Genomic DNA, 23585 nt, shown 5'->3' with positions numbered 1-23585 from the left:
AAGAACTTAATTGTTGCGAATCTGATGCAAATGCGTGAGACTTGACTGACTTGTTTCCCTGAAGGTTTATCTGTTGGACAAGGGCAATTCTGCACCGTGATTTTTAAGATAGCCAGCCCGTGCGAAAAGCAATTAATTTATGGTAATAGGTTACACGGTCATTTTTTTTTTTTTATAATATGTCTTACGTTATCCAACAGATAGAAAATATTATTTTTCTTTTTTTTTTTTTTTTTTTTTGTAATAAAATAATAGTTACGATTATTTTTCAGTATTTTTTTATAATATATATGATCATATTTTTTATAATTTATATCGAGTTCCAGAGTAAGTAAGTAAAAAAATTTCAAATAAAAAAATCATATATAACGAAAATTAAAATTTTCAATACTCCGGTGGGTTATGTGCAATTATTAGTTAGTGTAATTTTTTTTTTTTAAATAAAATGTCATACTGTTTAGTCACAATACTACGAAATTTTATCATAGCATATGTTCATCTGTGTGAGTGAGACGCACTAAGCAGGGCTGCCAACACTGCGCGTCGAATCTCCATAAAACATGATTTTGTTGGGTTCCAATGTAAATCGGGAAAAAAACAGCCACATCAAATTTTTCTATTAGAATTCTAATAACTCCGTGAGTTTTAAAGTAATCGCTTTCAAAATAGCGGCGATTTAAAGATCAAAATAAAAGGAAACTTTTAATTAGTCGGTGCAAATCGATCACGCTTACAGATAAAAAGTTATTTAATATTTTTAAAAAAAAAGAAAAAAAGGTTTTTAACATTTTTGGCTCTGGCAACTTTAATAATTATTTGAGAAAAAATCGAAAATATACAAATTAAAGAGATTGAAAATACGCTGTTTTTGGTTCTAACACGAAGTGTCTCTGACAATTACTTTAGAAATGAAAGCGTTTTTTAATTTTCGGTAGACAAATCTAATCTTCGCTTCGCGTCACCTACGTAAAATAAATTTACAAATGATTTCAATTGAGATTTTAATTGCAAAAAATAATCCATCATTACAATTGGTTTCAGTAATTCCAACTCAGTTGAAATCAGATTTTCGTCAGGAAAAATTTCACGAGAGAATGCTCATTAACTCCGTCTCCTTGAAAAACTTTCTTATATATATTGACAAAACCAGACAAGAGCATGCATTTAGGATTTTTTTTTTCGAAAACATTCATAAGATGAACATTCAAGTTAATCTTTTCAATTAGTAACTGTTAACTGCTATTAATTTAATAATGAATTATTCACAATGAAAAAAATATCTCAACTGAAAATCATCCAGTGAATTACCAAGTCCTGTTTTTTTTATCTTATTTCAGAAATTAATTTTTTCATTTTTTATACTGTACTTATTTGTTGTGGTCTGTCTCTCTACAACCAGGCTCACGGCCAGTAACTGCATGAATATTAATAAATAAATATACGCGCTTGGAAATCCAATAGATCCGACATCAAAAATAATACAATAAAAATACATATGGACAAAAATATATTTAGACAAAATATTATCAATCTATATCTATAATAAAATAAATCTAATCATATATTCATAAAAATCTAATCTAATCTAATCATATATCTAATAAAATAAATCTATATATCAATAAAATAAAAATACAAAATAATGATGCTGTTACATACCGAAACAAAAAATTATTTATTTTACACGCCCTCGACATGGATCATTAATAATTAACCAGTAGGAAAAGTCTCCTCTTTTTTTTTTCTTTTTTTCCGCGTATACATATATATATATATATAGTTTCCGGATCAGGACATCATATAATACGTATATATGAATATATCGCTCTCAAAGTGCAGACAGACAGTTGGGGCCTGTCATTATGTATTTCCCAGGCACCGTATGTCCTTATACTGTGCTATATATAGGGCCCTCGACCAGCTCGTCTTTAGTCTCGCGTACAACCTGTCGCACTTTATACGCACATATCTTTGGTTTTTGTACATGTAAAAAAAAAAACTATACATTTCCGGCCAACTCAGCGAATTCATCATATAAAAAAAAAATGAAAACCAAATGGTTATTAATATATTTCCAAAAGAAAAGAAAAAAAAAAAAATTACCATATGAACTTTTATATTTTTGTTTTTATTCTGAAAATTGTACTTTTTTTATATTTATTTATTTATTTGTTTTTTTTTTTTTTATACGAGAAAAAAAAAATGAGAGGGCTGTTTGAGTTTGTGCCAGTTGAGACCTCGCATACCGTAAACCAGAGAGTCGCGGCATCCTGCCTTTGTGAGTGTAACTCTCCTGCTGCCCTCCTCCCCTTGCCAACGTTTTTTTTTACGTTTTTTTTTTTATTTTTTGCTTCCTTCACTTCGATCCAAGCAGTTGTTCTTGGTGTGTGCTTACTTTTATACACCAACATATATATATTGCATTTGTTAGTACATGTTCAGGTCTGCATCAAGAACTAAGACACGATGATGGTGCACACACCTGAATCTGTGAGACTTAAAACTCGCGGATCGATGGGAAAGTATCTTTGCACCGGATGGCTTTACGAGGACTCGACCGCATTAGTGTATACCAGTTTCGTACGTGTGCTATTTTACTTTGGACTTGTATATACATCCCTCTTTTCGTGCGAACATTCCATTGCAAATTCTGTAAATTTTTTTTTTTTTTTTTTCTATATAAAAATCGTCTTTATTCGAAATTATTCCATTCAATCATTTGACATTTAAATTGTTTTTGTATTACCAGTTTTTCCAATTCAATTTTCATTTTTGAATAACGTATTTATATACATAAACAAAAAAAATAAATATTTATATATGTATATTTTTTAATTGTTTGGTTGTTTATTTTTTATTTTTTATTTTTTCCTCAATTGATCAATCCAAATTGAATAATTTTGTAAATTTTTTTTTTTTCATACAAACATATATCAAAAGAATGATAGATTGTTGCTTTTTTTTATTGATATTTATACAAATAATGAATAATTTCATTCAACACCTTGAATGAACTCATTGCTAATACTTTAATTTGATATTTGGACTTGCCTGTCTGGTTTACCAAAAAAAAAAAAAAAAAAAATTGCCTATATCGAAATTTTCAAAGAAACAGTTGAACACTTTGTGGTGTTCCTCATGTGTTATTATCTTTTTTTATTTTTGTTGGTTTGAAAAAAAAATAATGATAAAGGTAACATGATAGGCTTCAACTCATCCAATTCGGAAATGAATTAAGAATAAAGAAAAAAAAAATAAATCAAAGGAATACATCGACAATAGATTTCAGTGGTTTCGTGGGATAAACGACCCTTGAGTTTTGATATTGGTAGCTGCGGCAAAGAACAACCCAAAATATTACAATAAAGGACAAAATGGGCCAGCTGGGCCAACCCTACAAGTATATATTTATTTTTGTACAATACCACAATTTGATTGAAAATTAAACTAAAAAATATTTGACTTTTATGAATTATTGTTTATTTTGATAATTTGTTTTTATATGAAAATTTTAATATTTAAGATAAAAATTATATATGTATATATACAATAAATAAGAGAAAAAATACTCGTGATACTCAAAGGGCCCTGAGGCCCCTCTGGGAAAAATACAAGACGAGACGATGGGCGGGGCACTTGCCTCACGGACTCCAAGGCGATCCACTCTACTCCCAAACCTTCCATACCACCTTCTTTTTTAGACGACGGATAATAGGCGCGCATCAACACGTTACGTCTCGCTTTCAACGAAATATATCCGCGAACGAGCTTCTCTTCTTGAAATGAAAAAAAAAAAACGAAAAAAAATAATAATAATTTTCGTTTTTTCTTTAACGACAAAAAACGTCTACTAATAATTCTCTGAAGAAACCGAAAAAAAAGAGCTTTTTTTTTCATTTTTTTATTCACAATGTTTGTGAATTGAAAATAAGATGTCTGAAATTGATTTCTCAAGATAACAAATGATTGAGACATTGAGCATGGTCTCAACCAGCGTCGACACGTATCATTTGTTTTTTTTTTTTTTTTCTTCACTTTTTGATCTGTGTGAAAAAAAAACTTGAGTTTCGTGTGTATTTTCAGTTTTTTTCATCCTGATTGTTATTCCTTTTTTTTTTGTGTTTGAATTTGAAATCGAAAACAGAATCTTTGTGTATGTAGAGAACGATCGGTTGACGAATGATGTGTCAGCTGTGACAACTGGCGCATGCGTATCCTGAATACGAAATGAGGTGATTCAAGACTGCACTTCTTTTATTTTAATATTCACATAACCTTACTTTGGAATATATTGAATTATTTTATAATTTTTTTTTTATGTAATTATTTTGTTTATGACAATGGGAGAACATATTAATTGTCTCAAATTACCACTAAAAAATGTTAAAATATATTTAAAGAACATTATTTTAATGTTAACTCAAAATCGAAATTGAAAAATAAAAATGTTTATTTAACATTTTAGATAGTCGCAAAACGTGTTTTAACTTCAAAATTATGTAAAATTTAGTTTTTTATTAAATTCACAATTTAACACAACTAAAAAATGACAAACTAACATGTCAAAGTGTAGCAACCTATATCAAAAAAAAATATATATATATATAGAATATAAAAAAAAAGTTTGATGATAAATTTTATCAATAAATATGTTAAAAAAAAATTTATTAAACTTTGCCAAGGCGGAATTTAACAAAGATACGAAGCACGTGTTTGATTGGAGAAGAAATAAACGTTTGGTGGTCCATAAAACAGTAAGGTGGCAGTCGGGACTTGTTCGAGAATACCAAGGTTAGCGAACTCGCGACTGGTCCAAAAAGAATCGCTAGTGAATGAGATGAAAAACTCGGGAATTTGTTAAAATGAACAATTGTAGGAATCCGGAGTACGTATATGCTCTCTCTATCTGTCTTTATTTTATTTTTTATTTTTTTTTATCTCTTGGCAATGCTCCCCTTTGCCCTTCTAGTGCAACGGGAGAAAGGGTGCACATGCACGGATCGTTTGAAGTAAGCTGACCATCGTTTTCTTGCTTCATTCGTTTCCTATCTTTTTGTTATTTTTTTTTTTTTTTCATCACTGATGCCTGCCAGTTCGTTTGCCTCTTCGTTTTTGGTATTCGTTTGTTTCATGGCGGTGTTCTCTTTTTGAATTGGCATTCCCATCTTTATACATACCGCATTGTTTCAACAATGCAATGCCTTCCTTTTCCTCGACCTCCTTTACAACATTGTTTCATTTCAAGTAACTCGATAATTTTTTTATATATAAATATTTTTGTTCATAAAAAACATTTGTAACGACAAAAAAATTGTCTGACAAATCTAGAAAGTGGTCGTATTCCAAGCGATCAGGTTTGTACAAATAATTTTACTATAAAATTGAGTAGAGCTTTGAATTTGTATGTCATTTTAATAATTATTTTAGTGTTTATGTCAGCTTGAAATTAATAATTCAACTAGACTATAAATATGAAAATAATATCTATGGGCATTTAAAGAATAAATTAGCAATAAATAAAGTGTTTTTTAATTATTTGTACACTATATGATAAATTTAAGGTGGTCTTGATAATCGGACTAGTTAAGTAAACATAAAAATAATTTATAAATAATAAAAAATTGTTTAACAAGTTTTATAGGTTCACATAAAATCATTTAATTTTAAATTATAAATTATGTGATAAAAATAGATAGCATTAAAATTTTTTTTCATAAAAATCAATTAATTCATAAAATTTTCATCAACATAACATGTCTTGACTCAATAACTTTTAAATTCCCATAAATATTGAATTTTGTATTTCTAAATAAATGAATATTCTAAATCTGAATTATTTATTTATATTTTTTTTAAATTAGAAGGCCTTCCAGAACACCTAGAAATTTTGGAATTTTCTTCCGATATTGCTGAAGTAGAATTTTAAAGAAAAGTCGGAGTAAAGCGATAAATTATTCATCTCGATTTTCTCCATCTTTCTCCGATTTTTTTTTTCGAATTTTTCCGATTTAGTGAAACTGAGATAAACTGGGATTTCTGCGTTTATATTTTCAGAGTGTTTATAGATATTAGATATATTTTCTTATATATGATCTATATTTGATAATAATATATAAAAATAGTATCATATTTATCAAAAACGAATAAAACCGTGACGGTGGGATCGTTTGAATATTTTAGCTAGGGGTTTGAAATTTTTACAGTAGATTAGACTTAGAATGTGTTGTTAGAACCCTGTATGCATATAGAAAATTGAGAAATAAGAGTTTTTTTGCGGAATTTCTTAGATCGTTTTCAAAGACGGAGATAAAAGGAACAAGACGAAACTCGAACACGTCTCAAGAAAATTGCTGTGAAATATGAAAAAGATGACAATCCACTACCTGTAAAAGAAAGTGTTGACAAGTTTTCAAAATCTAAAATAAAAATATTTCAAATTTCAAAATATTATATTTTTAAACTCTTTGTGATTATTTAATAATATAAAAAAACTTTCAATTTGTTTCATCGAAATTTTGGAAAAAAATAAACAAATAATGAAATTAATAAAAATAATGATAAATTCATGGTTTTTTTTTTTTTTTTTGAGGTTGTCTCTTCAACGAGTCCAAGAGTCTGAACACATTGGCAAAATGTTGAATTTATTAGATCGCGATAGAGACGTGGGCGTGCCACACGTTCGCCCTCATCCCCTCGCAATCCTTCAACAGTACCGTTATATAATTTTGCACATAGGCACCCACATTCAAATACACATGCATACATAAATATATGTAGACCAATATCAACACACATGTGGCCTCGCCTAACCCCAATTTTATATATTTTTTTAATTCATTTTATTTATTTTTAATTCGTAAACCCTGTATATATCGAAACATTAAAAAATTTTTAAGTAATATTTGATCGAAATAACTGAGGAGGGCCTTTTTGAATCGATTCTAGGAATCAGTTTGACTATCTGTAAGACTTCATCATCGACGCCACCAATGATTTATGGTGTTAATTCGACAGAAATTTTTACCATCCACTTGAATTTTAAAATATTTTTATTATGTTTTTTCTTTATTTTTTTATTCAATTTTATATAAGAGAAATTTTTTACTTGTTTTTTTTTTTTTTTATTCATAAGGGGTTGTACATTAAATTTATTTGCTAATGTATTTTTTAGGGTTTAAATTTTATCGATGCAAAAAATAAGAAAAAAAAAAAACCAAAGAGAAAGAAAGAGTTGAGAGGGTTAAAATAAAAAAAAGAAAAAGACAAAAAGAGTGCGGATCAAGACGCCGTGGGGAAGGGGGTAACACATTATTTCAATGTTGGCAGTAATGCCTGTTATTAAGCGATGATAATGATTGGTATTATTGCCGGTAGGGTAGCAGGACGAGGACTGGTAGCAGCGGATATAAATCATCCGTTACTTCCTTCAACTTTGGACTTTTTCATGTACACATATACATATATATATATTTTAAAGTCAGAAAATTCCGAGTTTAGTCCATGACAAGAAGCTGTAAATAACAAGCAACTTTTTCAGATCAATAAATTGCTAGTTGCAATATTTTCTCAAATATAAAATACTATTTTTATTTAAAATTTAAAATGATTTATTTGTTAAGTGTAAAAGTTGTGTTTAATGTATCAAAAGTATAATGAATAATTCAATAAAAGTGTGGAGAGTTGATCGAACCAGAACAAAAGAGTTAAAAAAAATAACAGAAGAATTTTAAAAGATCAACATCAATGGAACCACAATTTTGGTCTTGTTGGTTTTAAATTAATTTTTAAAGTAGCTTTCTTTTATTCTAGCATATTTCATTCTCAATCGAGCACACATCATCGTCACGAATTCCAAACAATACTTATTTTTGCAGTTTTACTTTTATTTTTTTTTCTATTTTTTTGTGTTTTCTCTCTTCACGACATGAAATGCTACTATGAAAAATATTTAAAAAAAAAATAAATAAGTAACGGGAATCGATTTACAATCTATATATAATCGACGTCATAAAAATAATAATGTTAATAAAAAAAACAGCATAAATAAAGAGAGGTGTACATGTAAATAAAAAAAAAAAACTTACAAAAATTTGATTTATTCAAAAATGATTGTTTCCCACACCTTAATTTTTTTTTTGTTCATTATTTTTACTTGAGTCTTAATACTCGGGGTGTTTCCGTGTATACATATAGTCAAACATCAGTGGGTCGAATGTAATTCTTAAAAAATAAACTGAAGATGTTCTGGGGGGTCCTTCGCAGAAACATGGATACAGCTTATGTGTATGCAGACAAAATATGTGTGGATGCATAGACTGCGTGGTAATGATTATTATTGATCATTTCCTGAAACTGTCATTTTTTTTTGTTTAACTAGAATCAAACTGTTTGGAATCTCTGCGAAAAAACTAATTATTCACGGAAACATGTTTACTGCTAGAGCAGCATAATAAAGTTCCTAAATTTGTTAGATTGTTGTAACAGAAATATGCGATTTGTTGGATACAATAATCCTACAAATCCCAGACACTTGTACCCTTGTTTCATTGGTCTGTTTTTTTTTCTATATGACTGAAACGAGACAAGTAAGCACTAATGAGCTTTGCCATGGGATAACACAATAAAATTATCAAGAAACCAAATTTTTCCAAGTTGAATCTGTTTGAATGTGCAAACAATTATTGATATCTGATTGTTTCATGAACCCCATATATATAGCAAAATTTAAGATATAAAGCTATAAGAAATACTTGTATTGTATTTTTCAACACCGGACAATATCTCCATCAGTGCAGTTAAAAATTTAGATTGGACCACTCATAAATTTTCTCAACTTAAAAACTCAGTTATTCAGTATTAATAAACAGTTAAAGCTCCTCTGCTTTAGCTGTAAATTGTTTTGCATGTTATCAAAGTAAAAGTAGAAAGTTTCAAAATTATTATTATCATAATTTTTTTATGCAAATATAATGCCATGCATATATGCTCTATGAAATATTTCAAATTTTTGCATATGAGGGTCGTTTGTGTGTAGTAAAAAAAAAAATTTGACATTTCGTGTGCTATTTATTAAAAATATATCTTGTAATATGACACAAAAATTAAATTATTAAACTAATCAATAATGTAAAAAGCATAAAATCAAAAATGAATCACTGTTATTAAAAAAAAGAAAGAGGATTTTGTCATACAAGAGGAAATAAAAGATGAAAATTTAAAATAAAAATTACATTGTATTTCCGGGTACATTATTGTTTTCATTGTTGGTATATGTATATGTATACTGATTGATCTATAAAATGTATACATGCATTTGTAAAAGAATGTCAGTGCAACGAGTTTGTCACCAGTATGTCGTGTCTGTCGTGCCTGTCTTTTTCCGTCGGACGACAGACCATCAACCGTCGTTGCATCGCACAAAGTGAATTAAATATGCTTCCTTCTTCTCCACTCCCCTCAAACCTTTATTCGCAAACATTATATATATTATTGCTACAGTTAAAACTCATATATGTATATTGTATATATACACATTGAGTATATATTCTTTGCGTGATCGTGTTTCATTTATCCCATAGTATTGCTATGTGGTACATCACTTCAGCCACTTTTCTCGATTACTACAATTAATTAGAAATTAATAGTGATAAATTGGTGCAATTTTTTGAGAAGAAAAGATTAAGTTAATATTCATTTGTCCAAAGTAATTATAGCATATTTACAATATCTTTAAATACAAATCTAAAAATAAAGTGAATAAATATAACAAGAATGTTGATAGTAATCATTTTAAAATTATATATTTAATTATAGATTTTATGATAAATTAAACTTTATTAATTTATTTATTGAGATGATATTATAAATTTAAAGTTGTAATCAAATCTGGATAATGAAAATAGAATTAAATTTTTCATTAACTGATAATCGTGGATCTACGAATATTATCAACATTCAGCTGATGAATTACTGATTTGATTATTGCATATAATTTTTTTCCACAATGCAATTAGAGAAATAAACATTTTTTTTTTGTTCAAATAAATAAATAAATAAACATTCACTTTTTTGTATGAATAAAATTCATTTTTCATCAAGTAAATTACTGTGGTATAAAAATTATTAAAAATTTTATCTGTAAGTTATTGTCATATTGCCTCGAGCACTTTTTTTTTCTTTTTAAACGTTATATTCAATGGAAAAAAGATAATAAAATGTTTTATCGACTTGTTGTCTGAAAAAAAAATAGAAATAAGTATTGATAAAAAAACGCTTTGACCTTTCGAAAAATAAAAAATTTTTCATCATTTTATATTTTATTTATTTTCAAGTTACCAATATGTTGTATATATTTTTTTTCATGTTAAATTTGATAAAATTATTTTTAGATTATTAAAATCATTTTTTTTCTTGTCCATGATAGTTGAAAAAAAACAATATATACATTTAAAAATGATAAATTTCATCTGGAAAGTTTTACCGAAAAAAAAAAGAAATAATAATCGTTGACGGTGAAGAAAAAGAAAAACAAAACAAAACTTTATCTTTTTCAATTATCTGTAATGAATTTTTCAAAGAATTAAATGTGATGAATGAAATCATCTTGTGAATGATACTATACATATATAATACCATTAATATATATATATGAATGAAAAAATATGTTAAAGTCTTCAAAAATTTGAAATGTTGAAGGCTTGATTGGTTCATTCATGAATGATATTTATTAACAGTGGTATAGCATTGAGAGAGATTGTCAAAACAACATGGATCATATGAAGAGAATAAAGTTAGACTGCATGCTGTCACATAATAACTGTGTAAGGGGAAAAAAAATCTCAAAAGGGGAGCTAATGAAATTATCCGGTCTCAACTACTCAATATATACATATGTATTGCACACAGTGGCCCTCTTAATATTTGTGTTTATTATATATGTAACATTGTTAAGAGACTACTATGGTCTATAACCACATAAATAAAACTCGTCTACTCGACAAATCGACATAATTATTGTCCAACTTTATCATATTCACTCAACTTATTTGTCAAGTTATTATTTGAAATAAAAAATTATATATAAATATTTAACAAGTGTAGGCTACATTGTATTAAAAAAATTACAATTAAAAAAAAATTATTAAAAATAAACAAAATGAAGTTTTACAATGAATATGTAAAAGGTGCGAAAGTATACGAGATCAAACTCCTCGGGTGACCACTGTATATAATATTTATAGTCAGCTCGTTATAACAAACAACAAGAAAATTTTGCTCACCAGACACTAGTAACCCTATCCCCAATGTCCAGGGCGTTGCAGATTAGTGATTTAGTAGAGTCATTTGTGCCGATAACTCTGATGGCAGATGCTTGAATGCATGAAAATTATGTGTAAAGAGGGCATACAAGTATCCAAATCCATATTGCTCAAGTATCACAAATATAATTCGATACTATGAACAAGCAAATTATCCTATTTCGAATAACAAATAGATGTGAAGAACATAATTGTGAAAAATGAAATGTATATTTATATATACATGGACTAAATCATTCACTGCTAGAGCCAAAAAATATAATAAAGTTCCTAAAATTGTTAGATTTTTGTAACGAGAATATATGGTTACTTGGATACAAGGGGCCTACAAATCTCAGACACTTGTATGACCAAAACAAGAACGAGTAAGCACTGATGACCTCTGCCGTTGAATAACACGACAAAATTATTAAGAAATCAATTTTCTTTAAGTTGAATTATCTGTGCAAATAATTATTGATACACTCGTGATATTATTCAGGCAAGATTCATTATTAAAATATCTTTTTTATTGACAGTTAATGTTTCGCATGAACACCTTGTTAGAGCTATAAGCAAAGCCTGTTTCGCATTTTTCTTCAATATCTTCGTTGTTGCAGATAAACATTTACACAAAATTTAGCTAACAGTTTATTCTGTCAAAGGACAAAATTAATATAACAAAATACTCATATATATAACTTTGACTCACCTGTGTCTGTGTCAGTCCTAAACTTGCAGCTAATTCAGCTCTTTCAGGTAATGCAAGATATTGTGTCCTTTGAAACCGCCTATTTAATTGTTGTAGCTGTAGGCTGCTATAAATTGTTCTTGGTTTTCTCATTTTTTTTCCTTTTCCATTTCTGAGTGATCCGCCACCACCACCACCCAGTTCATCCACAAGACTGCCACCTTTGTCACCAAGAGGTGAGAGGTCTGCAAACATACACCACCCTAATATCAACCATCAGAATCCCCATCTACTCATTGGTAGAAAATTAAAATAAAATAAACTTAAAAAATATTTATAAAAGTAATAAAGTGTTAGAACACATGTATTAACGTATCATGATTGTAAATCAATTATATCAGAATGGTAAATTAGGTATACATCATCATACTTCATACAACACAATAAGTTTGAGTGCATATAGCCATGTATATACACACAAACTCTGTTAAAGCTCACGTAGGCATTAGTCCGATTTAATCAGTTTGTTAATTAATTACCGTTCATCACGAAATTAGTATGGGCAATTACACAGAGGATATTAAAATGTTGTCGCATTCACAAGGTGTCGATTTGACTCAGTTATCAAAAATTCAAGAATCTAACCAATATTCTTCGAAATAAATTTAACTATGTTTATAAAAATTATTATAAAAAAAAAAAGATTTCGAAAAATAAGAAAAGTATATACACGGACTATAGTTGCATTAATCATCTCGTGACATTCTATCTCAGGTGGCAGGTCATTAAATTCCTCCGTTATGTCTATCACAAATTACCCAAAAAAAAAAAAAGAGAAAGGCAAAATTTACTTTATTCAATTTTTTTTTTAAATGTTTTTTGTTTTCATCAAACCGCAAGAGTAATGAAAATTCATCGTTGGTGGTAATAAAAAGAAAAAAAAAAACTGTAATTTTAAACTATACAGAGAACTTTAAAAAATACTAAAATTGACAATATAAAAATTAATTTTCTAACAGTTAAATTGTCATTTTACGTAGGCGGAAGCCTACTAGTATTGTTTTCACTATATGAATTTAGAAAAATGTTCATATCTTCTGAAATAATATAGATAGGATGTTCGTATTAGAACCAAATTAAAGCCTAGAAGAAATAATACAACCGAGAATAGATAAAAAAACATTTTCATTGTTAATAAATTAGTTATCAACAAAAAATGTTTTTGCAAAATTTTTAAAATCAAAATATTAAGAAAACTAAAAACAAATCGTGGATGCAATTTTTTGCCTAGACATTTAAAATTGCAAAATCTATATAATTAAGAGGTAGTTTTTTTTTTGCTATTGTTAGAAATTTGTTAATTAACAAAAAAACAAAGTTTGCGTTTTTTTATACCTCGCATAACTTTTTGAAAAATTAACTCATATACTTTCATTTGGTCTCAAATTGTTGGCCTTTTAAATACCGAGAGCCACACTGTCTTGATAAAAAACGCTCCGAACTCGCGTTAATTAGTTATCAACAATTGTTTATAATAATAAGTAGTATCTGGTATGTTCTAATAAAAAAATAGACATGAATAGGATTGCTTTTAACGATTTTTTAGAAAAGAGTGTGGCTTTCAGAAATTTAATCAGGAATTTTTTGGGCTTTACAAATTTTTTTTATGTTTATTTGTTCAAAAGTTATTGAAAGTATGAACAACTAATAATTTAAATTTTAACACTGTTTTTTGACAAAAAATGGATGCGCGCATGCGTAAAAGTTTCTTTGCTGTGGTTATAATTTGCTTGATCGATAAAATAGTTATTTAAATTATCACGTTATTAAAAAAAAAAAAAAAAAATTGCCACAGAAAAATTTTTATAAATAAAAGTATTAAACAAAATGATTTGAAAAAAAAAATTTGTTTAGTTAAAAAAAAAGTAAATTGAACGATTTATTTTTTTAATATTTGTATTGATTTATTTCTTGAACAAATCTAATAGAATCATTGATATCAATACCTACATGAAGTATAACCTCAAATTTGTTTTATCTGTATTTTGATTTGTGTACATAATTTGACAGCGAAAAAAAAAAAAAAAAAAAAAAAAATTCAATCATATAATTTAAAATTGTAAAAAAACTGTAATGAATTTGGAATAATCGAGATAAACCACACGGGCTTTCGCCGGAGTTTTGAAAATTTTCAATTTTCAATAGAACGAATTCGTTAGTAAAAATTTTTTTACAGTTGATTTTCGAAATGAATATATATTTATAAACAAAAATCACTTCATGATGTCAAAGACTTTGCACTGGAAGAATTTTAAAGCTAATAAAAAAATCCATACCAATTTTCATGAAAAGTAACACTTAAAAAATCCATCATATTAATTAATTTAAAGTAAAAATGAAACAAATTTGTCAACTTCGTAGTTTTTAAACTAAAAAAAATGTCTGTCACTGGCGATTTTCTGCATAGTTTATCTTTCTCCTATGACCTGACGAAATGAAAAAAAAAAAGTTCTCTCACAGCAATGACCAAGTATATATATATATAGTATATATATATTTATCGAAATTCAAAAGCCGGATCTCGGTTAAGTCGATGAGCCACATTTGATCCTTGTAAAAACAACCATTTAATACCTGATCCATCAAGTTAACCCTCATTGTCTTTTATTTTCTAGCCATCCCAGATTAATTTAGCTGGCTGCAGGTTAAAGATTTAACGCATGATTTAGTGACTAGAGAATATTTTGTACCCATTGCTTCTGTCTTTCTGTACTAATTGGATAAAGTTCCCAAGCTTGCAGGGTGTTTGGGGCCATTGAATTCTCATCATCATTGCTTGCAAAGATTTTGAAAGCTAGCTGTCAATTTATAACAATGATTATTGTTACAAACCAACAACGAGGCATTGGTTGTCCTCTTTTTTTTTTTTCTATAAATACAAGCTAAAAAAAAGTCTGACTGACCGTTTAAAAAAAATGTTTTTTTCTTTTTCATTTTCTGTAAATAAACATGCACATTTTTATTATTAATGCTGTATTTTTTTTGATAGATTTTTTTTTTTGTTTGAAACCTAGTTGTCTGTGCTCTCTGCAGCCTGATACAATATTGTATATATAAATATAATTGTATGTATGTTTATATGCGTATATATATTTTCATATCTACGGTACACTGGCAGTAGTGTGCACGATAATATCTTCTTGCAATATATGTAGCTATATATGTGTATGTTGAATGTTTACAATGTAGCGCCGCGAGTTTGAATTGTTCGTGTATACTGCAGGTTGAATCACGCGATCAGCTACCCGATCTCCCTCATAAGATCCTTGAGTTCCTCTCTCTGCAACGGCAACCGAATGAGCTCATGTCTTATCACTGCAAATCTTTTCTACCAGCACTTTGAAAATATATATGAAGAATCCAATTCCACGGTAGCGTTTACACGAGAATCGTTTTAATACTTGATATAAATTTAAATTTTCATTCAAAGTATTTGTATTTATGATTTTAATTCATTTTTTTATGTTTTATATTTAATTTTAATTTTATTATCAATATATATTTTTTACAGTATTATTTATATACATTAATTTCATATTTTTTAACTTACAAAATAAGTCTACATTTTTTTAGATGTTAATTTAACATTTAGCTTTATATATAAATACTAAAATTTAACACTAAAAAAATATTTTTTTTCAAGTGTCATTTTATTATTCTAATCTACATTCTAATTTTATGATTCATTTTAGTGCTTAAAAAAAAATAAATGTAGAAATATCTGCTCAACGTTTGCTCAAAATATTCATTGAAATATATTTAACTTTTTTTTTCTCACTGTGTTTACTAATAGAGTAATAGACATGTTTAAAGCATGCTGATATTACAATAGATTTTTTTATATATAGATTATATTTATGTATATTGTTTTATTATTGAGATTGAATTAAAATATTCTACTGATATAAAAAGGTAACAACGTCACGAGTAAGTAGCGCGTGCTCGTTGCAGAGATATATGTACCGATCTACATTGCGTAAATACAAATGTACTTGCATATATATACATTGTATATGTATATATGATATAGGGGAGACCAAGGGATATATGAACAATAGCGTGCCCTGTGGCAATTAACTAAATCACGATTGCAATGTGATATATTTATTATTTAATTAATCAAACTGCATCGTATTCTATGTCTGTATGTATATATAGCATACCATGGCGAAGCAAAACATTTCTTTAGTATTAAAATAAATAAATAAATAAAAACTATATATGAAGTAAAAAAATAAATAAAAGAAGAGCTTAGTCGCCGTGTCAAGATCCTGATGCAATTTAAGATGATGGCGCCACCTTGGCGCTTCATGCGACGGTGCATTGTAGAAAAAAATGTAAAAAACATCAACGAAACCTCGTTAGTGCATCAATTTTGCGCTTCTTATCTTGACTTTTTTCTTTAGAATTTTTATTTGATATTATTACAACTATGCAGTATTCATAACTTCCGCAAAATATCATGATATTATAATTAAATTATTCATGTACCTGTATTTTTTTTTCTATTGTGTTAAATTTATAAATGAAATTATGATTGCTAAGGATTATTGATGTTGAGTGTTCAAAATTTTTAATTCATCAATTTTTTAAACAATACTAGTTTAAGGTACTGTTTTATTTATACTTTTTTTTCCCATTTCATAATAAAAATAGACTTTTATGTACGCTAGTTTTATATAGTGTTCAATTTTTTTTCTATAACTTTTTATCACCGTAAAAAATATTGAAAAAATAGGAGTGCTCGAGAAAAAAATAGAAATCAATATTTTACAAGAGTTTAGAATATTATAGAAGGTTAATATTGGGATGAGAATTTTATTTCACCCCAATATTTTATTACAAATTCTATTTTATTTCATTTCAAATCAAGTAGAGGGTAAAAAAATTCGGTAACGCTATTGGCACTCAATACGGGGGAATTTACGGGGACATTTATACAGGTTACGAGAAAATTTACGGTAAACATAGCCACCGTTCTATGTGTAGGACTGATTATATTGTATGTGAAACCCGTAAATGTCCCCGTATTTCCCGTAAATTTCCCCGTATGAGTGCCAATAACGATTTCGAAAAAAATTAAAATTTACATATATCGTTAAAGACAAAAAAAGCGAAGCATATACAAATTTGTTTCATATTTTTTTGTTAAATTAATTTATTTGATGGATTTTTCAAGTGTTACTTTTGATGAAAGATGACGGATTACACTCGATGCGTTTATATAGCTTTTTTTATGTGCTTTAAAATGATTCCAGTGCAAAGTATTTGGCATTATAATTAAAGTGACAGAAGCTGCTGTTGAATAAACACTTGAACATTATCAAATAGATAATTTTTTTTGTGTTTAAATAAAAGTTTTCTGAATTGAAAAATTTGGTCTGAAATAAAAGTCATTTATCAGTATAGTTGTAATAGCTTAAATTTAAAAATGTTTTTTTATCAAATATGTAACGTTCTTGGCCCATAATATCTAAACAGAATTTTAACATTCTCAATATTTATTTTATTTACAGACCATTTTTGTTAATAATTCAGAATTTAAACCCTTATAATTTAAAAAACAAAAAATTTTTCAAATAAATCATCAGTCTATTACTTATTGAACCACTATGATATTCATGACCGATTATCAGCTTGTACTATATCAAAAAAAAAAAACAAAACTTTCCAGACGACTTTAAAAACTTTAGAAACAAAACGCCAGAAAATTGATAAATAAATAATAGAGAAAGCATAAAATGACCATCGCAAATAATAACAAGAAAAAAAAAAAACCTCTATTGGCTGATGAGCGACCCATGGTTGATGATTAAAATAAAAATACTCAGTTAAATTCAATTGTTAATAATGAAAAAAAAAAAGTTTACTCCTGAAACGATTATACTATTTTGTGACTGTCAAACATCAGCAACGATGAAAGTTTTCGCCCTTTTCACCACAATGGATGGTATATTACATCGACCTTATGGTTAGAAAGCGTATTGGTCTGGTTTCAATATTGGAAATAAAACAGTCTTGCGCAGGGAAATATAATTTTATCGTTAATATATTGCTTGCATATATGTGTATTGTGTATACAATAAAAAATTTTTTATAGGTATATATATACGAACAAGGTGGTCGACTTGTTTCACCGCGAGCATTATGAATTTACAAAATTGATGAAGGGTGAAAGGGATTGCGTGTTTAAAATCCAACTCCTTCAAACCACCACGATATAAATTTGCCTTTCGTAGAACGGTCACTATAAGGGATGAAAGTTTCAGAGTGCTGTTATAATGGAGGTCATCGGACACTCATTATTGCTTTCAAAAAGGTCATACATTCAGCAACAATGCCAAGTGCTTGGTCAGTTTAAATTATTATTTTACAATTTCATAACCAACCATAACCAATTTTTTTCTCTATACTAATTGCATCCTGTTAATATTGAGTTTAAATTATTTGAAGGATAATTTTAATTGACAACTGATTTTACTTAAGAAAACAGGCTAATTAATATTGTAATTTTTTTATTTTTCAAGTTCATAATAAAATACCATAAAGTTATTGCATTGTATAAAAAATGCAAGTATTTTATAATAGATATGTTGGAATGAATAAACTTTTATTGAATATAAGATTAATGAATTTATGACAAGATTGTGTCGTCTATTTGTAAAAGAAGTTTTAAATGACGCTTATCGAAATATTTTTAAACACCTTGTTAGATTGTTTTTTAATTGTATATTTGAAAAACTGTTTTGCAGGATTTTTGTGGCATCCGCGTTGTTGTTTAGGTTCCATATATTTACAAAGTCGTATATCTTTATTTATTTTCGTTCACGTGAAATTTAATATATACGCATACGTTGGTTAACATACTGGGGCCGTCGACCGCCGGACGATAGACCCACGCTACCAAAAAAAATATACCTGGCTACTCTAGATATATACCTTCGTTTTTCTTTTTTATTTTCATCATTTTTTTTTCTTTCTTTCTTTTATTAAAACCTTTATTTTATTTCATTCTCTTTTTTTTTTTTTTCTAGATCTATTCTTCATTCACCGCTGGAGATGTTTAGAATTATATTTTTTGGATGAAGTTTTTTTATTTTTTTGAAAGATGAAATTTCTTTTGCTACAAACATTTGGTAAAAGACAAAGTTACTTCACTTCCTTTTGACGAAAAAACAAAACACTAGAAGAAGAAAGACCACCAGAACAAGAAGAAGAAAAAAAAACAGATGAAAGAAAATAAAGTATAGAAAAAAAGAGCATTTTAAATTTTTTAAATCACTTGACCAAAAATAATAATCCGAAGGATCTAGATGTTTTTTATTATACATGTGTCGCAGGTTTTTTTTATTACAAGATCAGAAGATCACACAAAGCGACACTGACATAATGAACAAATATAAACTAATTTGGTAAATCGTTATTCTTTTTTCATTGTATGTAAACAAAGTGTATGGTAAACCATCGAAATTAAAATTTTGATGATGACTACTTGTCTAGTCAAGTAAACAATTGCTAAGTAAATAACCAACTAAACATGGTTATGTGATTATTGATTTTTCTATTTGATATGATTATCTTTCAAATGGTAAATAAGTAAACACTTGTAAATAATAAATATGGAGTATATAAACAGTTTATATAACATTAGATGTTAAGGTATATTGATATTAAACTTGGCTAATAAAAAATCTGATGAGTTTATCAATTCGTTTTTCGTTTCACAAACGTTGTCTTACACAATCTATCACGATAATCAGTTGATGGAAAATTTATAAAAAATATTTCTTGATACCCCAAGTATTTAAGAGTTGAAAAAAAAATATTAAAACTAATTCTAATGTATAAAAATATATAATAAAAAATTGTCGGTACATACAGTTTGGGTACTCACCGTCCTTAGGTGGTGAGGGACATTGAGATGCATATGATCCAATGTGATATCCATATGTTTGATGCTGATGCATTGGTGCAAAAGGATAACCAGCAAGAGCAGATCTTGGACTTGGAAATCCAGCATCAGCATGTTGTTGATTACCACTACCTGGTCCAGAACCTTGATGTCCAAGACTTCCTACTTGATGAGAAAATTGATGACCACCTGGTACATTATGTCCAACTGAATAACCACCTCTTAAACCCGGATTATATAAATTGTTATGTTGTAGTTCAATAAATGCACTTTTATTTGATTGTGATACAGGTGTACTTGATGCACTATCACCACCATTACCGCCTTGTGGTCCTGGTGTTACAGAACCAAGGCCACCATGATGAAGATGCTGATCCATATCTGAACCACCACCAGTTGAACCACTTGCACCACCCGTTGTAGCACCACCGCCACCACCACCACCGGACATACTGTTCGGGGTCGGTGTACTCGATGGACAAGGGTCGCCCGCCCCGAATGGGCTCCCCAGGTCCGTAAAGTTAAGCGTCGTCGTGCTTCCCGGATCCACCTTAATAGCGACGTCGAGGCCGCACACGGCACTTGCCGACGTCGCCGCGACCCTGAATCCACACGGGGCCCGAATGATGGGGCCTGCCCAATTTACTGTTTCTTTTATTATAATTTAATCAAATTAACCACTGTTTTATATTATTAATTTTTTAATTATTTTTTTTTTTTTCTTCAATTAACACTTGTTTGACATTTATAGAAAAATATTATATTTTATTATTGTCTATGTATTTGTTGATTATTTTGCAATGGTATATTTTGACTTCACTTGACACATTCACAATATACACAATTGAATAAAACAATTAACACAATTATTCACACAACACGTAATATTTAAATATAATCCAAAAGAATAACTGAGTTCCACTGATTTTTTTCACTGTAATTATAAATTATTATTTTTTCTTTTTTTTTTTTTTATAAAAATTATCAGTGTCAGCTTGCTAAAGTTTTCATACTTATTGATTTGTTAATCGATATATTTTTCATTATTATTTAATAATGAGTTATATTAAATTTTGATATAAACTTCATTAAAAGAATTAATAAAATTTGAATAATTCTATTAAAAATAGAATGCACCAATTGATGATTTTAAAATTAAATATTTTATCACTGATTTTATTTTATATAAAAATACTAATCACGTATTCAACAAATTACAATAATTACCGTCGCTATATCAGCATCATGTAATAATTATAAATTAATTTTAATTTTTTTTTTTTTTTAATTATGAAAGTAGTATTTTTTAAGTTTTAAAAATAACTAAAAAAAAAAAAAAAGATTTTTTTTATTATTCACCAAATTTATAATTATATAATTATAATAATTATTATTTAATTATCTATTTATGAAATTTTAATTATCACAGCCCAAAGTTTGATGAACAAAACAATCTTGTTGTATCCCAATACATTGAACAAACTTCACGATTATTTTTTGAATTTATTTTTTTAATACCATAAAATAATAAAAAAATAGAAAAAAAATACACCAATGTTAGAACGTCACTATTATTTTAATTCGTAAATAATATATGAAAAAAAAAATTTTAATATACTTTATATTTATTGAATATCGTATGTTAAAAAATTTATCGTAACGTCAAAAGAATAGAGCAGAATAACACGAAACACAGTTCCACACAGTGCTACACACTTCACGATCCAAACTCGTATAGTATGAAACTGTTCTCTGTCTACAGATTATCCAATAGTTGTAATAAATGATCACTAAGTGGCGCCACTGTTGTATACGCCTTCAAAAATTGAATATACAGCTGTGATTGGTTACAAAAATTTTACCCTACCAGTTGTCCAGTGACGTTTAGACATTTGATTGGTTAAACGGAGGCCATTATGGTGTCAAACAGGCGTATACTATTTTTTACCTTCCCATTTTCTCCCACTATCAATGATTTAGCTCATATTATTTTTTACCTACTCAACTCATAAGCTAAAAACGTCACATACACTCTTCATCACTGGTAGTATTTTGTACTCTAACCTCACAGTCACCTTCGTATTACTTTCGAACTTCTTAAAACTTGATTTTTTTTTATTATATATTTTTTATCACTCTTATACAACATATTATTGTAAAATAGAAATCACACTAGTTATAAAAAACTTCATTTATTTTAAAAATAAAAAAAAATTTCCCGAGGGAATATTTCAATAACTTCAATTTTATCATTAGAAATAATAAGAAAAAAAGTTTTAATTTTAAAATGTTTCATTGCATCACAACAAGTTGAATTACATATACTTCATGGCTATCGTGAAGTAAAGAAAATCAATCATACTTTAAGGTGAAATAAATAAAAAAAAAAAAAATGGAAAAATTATTAGTATGAATGCATTTATAGCCACGCCTGGTTAGACTTGGTGGCTAGACCCATTTTACTACATGTATATATATATATATATATATATATATGGTATACCACTTCACCCTTGCGTGTTTGCAAAGATCAGTATAAGGATTTGCAAAAAAATTTTCAAGAAGTAAATAATAATAAAAATAAAATGGCAAACCCTCACTTGAGATAAATTTCCACACTCTCAATATATTGTATTGAATTTCCATATCACCTTGCCTTGGGTTGCTTGACAACTAGCCTCGTGTTATAAAATATATTGTACAGAATAGTCGCACAATTTTATCACACAAAAGTATATAACATGTTTTCGAAAAAATACTTGTTATTTCTGTATTACAAGTATTCTGACGAAAAAAAAAAAAAGTTTACATGACTGAAAAAAAAAAATTTTTTCTTTAAAAAAAAAAATTCAACAATTTCAAAGGCTTAATTGCATATATACAGCAACATTTTTTTATTATAAAATGTTTTTTGTTAATAAATAATTTTTTGAGTATATACAAGTCAGTATAACCTGAATGAAAGAAAAATAATATTTCGAAATCAATGTGTGATATAAAAATTACAGAAAGACTAAAATTTACTTGATTTGAATCTAAAATTAAAAAAAAAAAAAAAATTTCGAAAATAAGATATTTTTTTTTTTATTTTTAATTAATTTTTTTAAAACTATTTTTTCTTAATTGTCTGTGAGTAAAGTAATAATACATTTTCCATTTTATCATGTGAATTATTTGACCTTGAAATAAGGACATTAATATTTTAAAGTCACATGATAATATTATATCAATATTCACGATCATTGATTAGCAGTAATATATCGGTTCACATCTATTTTTACCACATTTACATATAAGTGAAAACGTAGTAGTATCTCACACCATGCATATAAACAAATTCAAAGGCTTTTGTTGTTGATACAAGGACTTGGCAATTATAGAACAGCTCAGCTAAGACAACTTGTTGACTCAAGTATATCTTATCGGGAGATTAAATCTAGAGTTCTTTTAAGCACTGCTTAAGAATTTGACACTTGAATTTTCCTATCTTTAAAAAATATTTTAAATGTCCTCTACTGCAATTATTGTAAAAAATAAAAAATACAAATCTTTTCATGAAAATTTTTACGTCTAATGTACGAATATTTCTCGCATATTCTAAGATACATAGTGTCTTAACCTAAAT

At 27.7% G+C, this 23585-nt stretch overlaps 1 protein-coding gene across 5 annotated transcripts in view; it reads right to left on the bottom strand.

Moving 5' to 3' along the window:
* Positions 1-21718, bottom strand: part of LOC122852055 (homeotic protein distal-less) — a 41533-nt gene extending 19815 nt beyond the window's left edge. Inside the window, exons 1-2 of one of the 5 annotated variants that reach the window (XM_044151621.1) lie at positions 19928-21718; positions 12010-12233 (exon numbers count right to left, since the gene is read on the bottom strand). In XM_044151621.1, the coding sequence (XP_044007556.1) occupies positions 12010-12233; positions 19928-20411 (708 nt within the window). In that variant the 5' untranslated portion in view covers positions 20412-21718. Of the gene's footprint in view, positions 1-12009; positions 12252-19927 lie in introns of all 5 variants that reach the window. The other 4 variants (XM_044151618.1, XM_044151620.1, XM_044151619.1 and 1 more) reach the window with 4 other exon arrangements.
* Positions 21719-23585: the final 1867 nt, after the last annotated feature.

Source organism: Aphidius gifuensis, linkage group LG3 (assembly GCF_014905175.1).
Source record: "Aphidius gifuensis isolate YNYX2018 linkage group LG3, ASM1490517v1, whole genome shotgun sequence".
Classification (NCBI taxonomy): Eukaryota; Metazoa; Arthropoda; class Insecta; order Hymenoptera; family Braconidae; genus Aphidius; species Aphidius gifuensis.
Note: the sequence above shows the minus strand (reverse complement) of the source record. Positions and strands in the feature narration are given on the sequence as shown.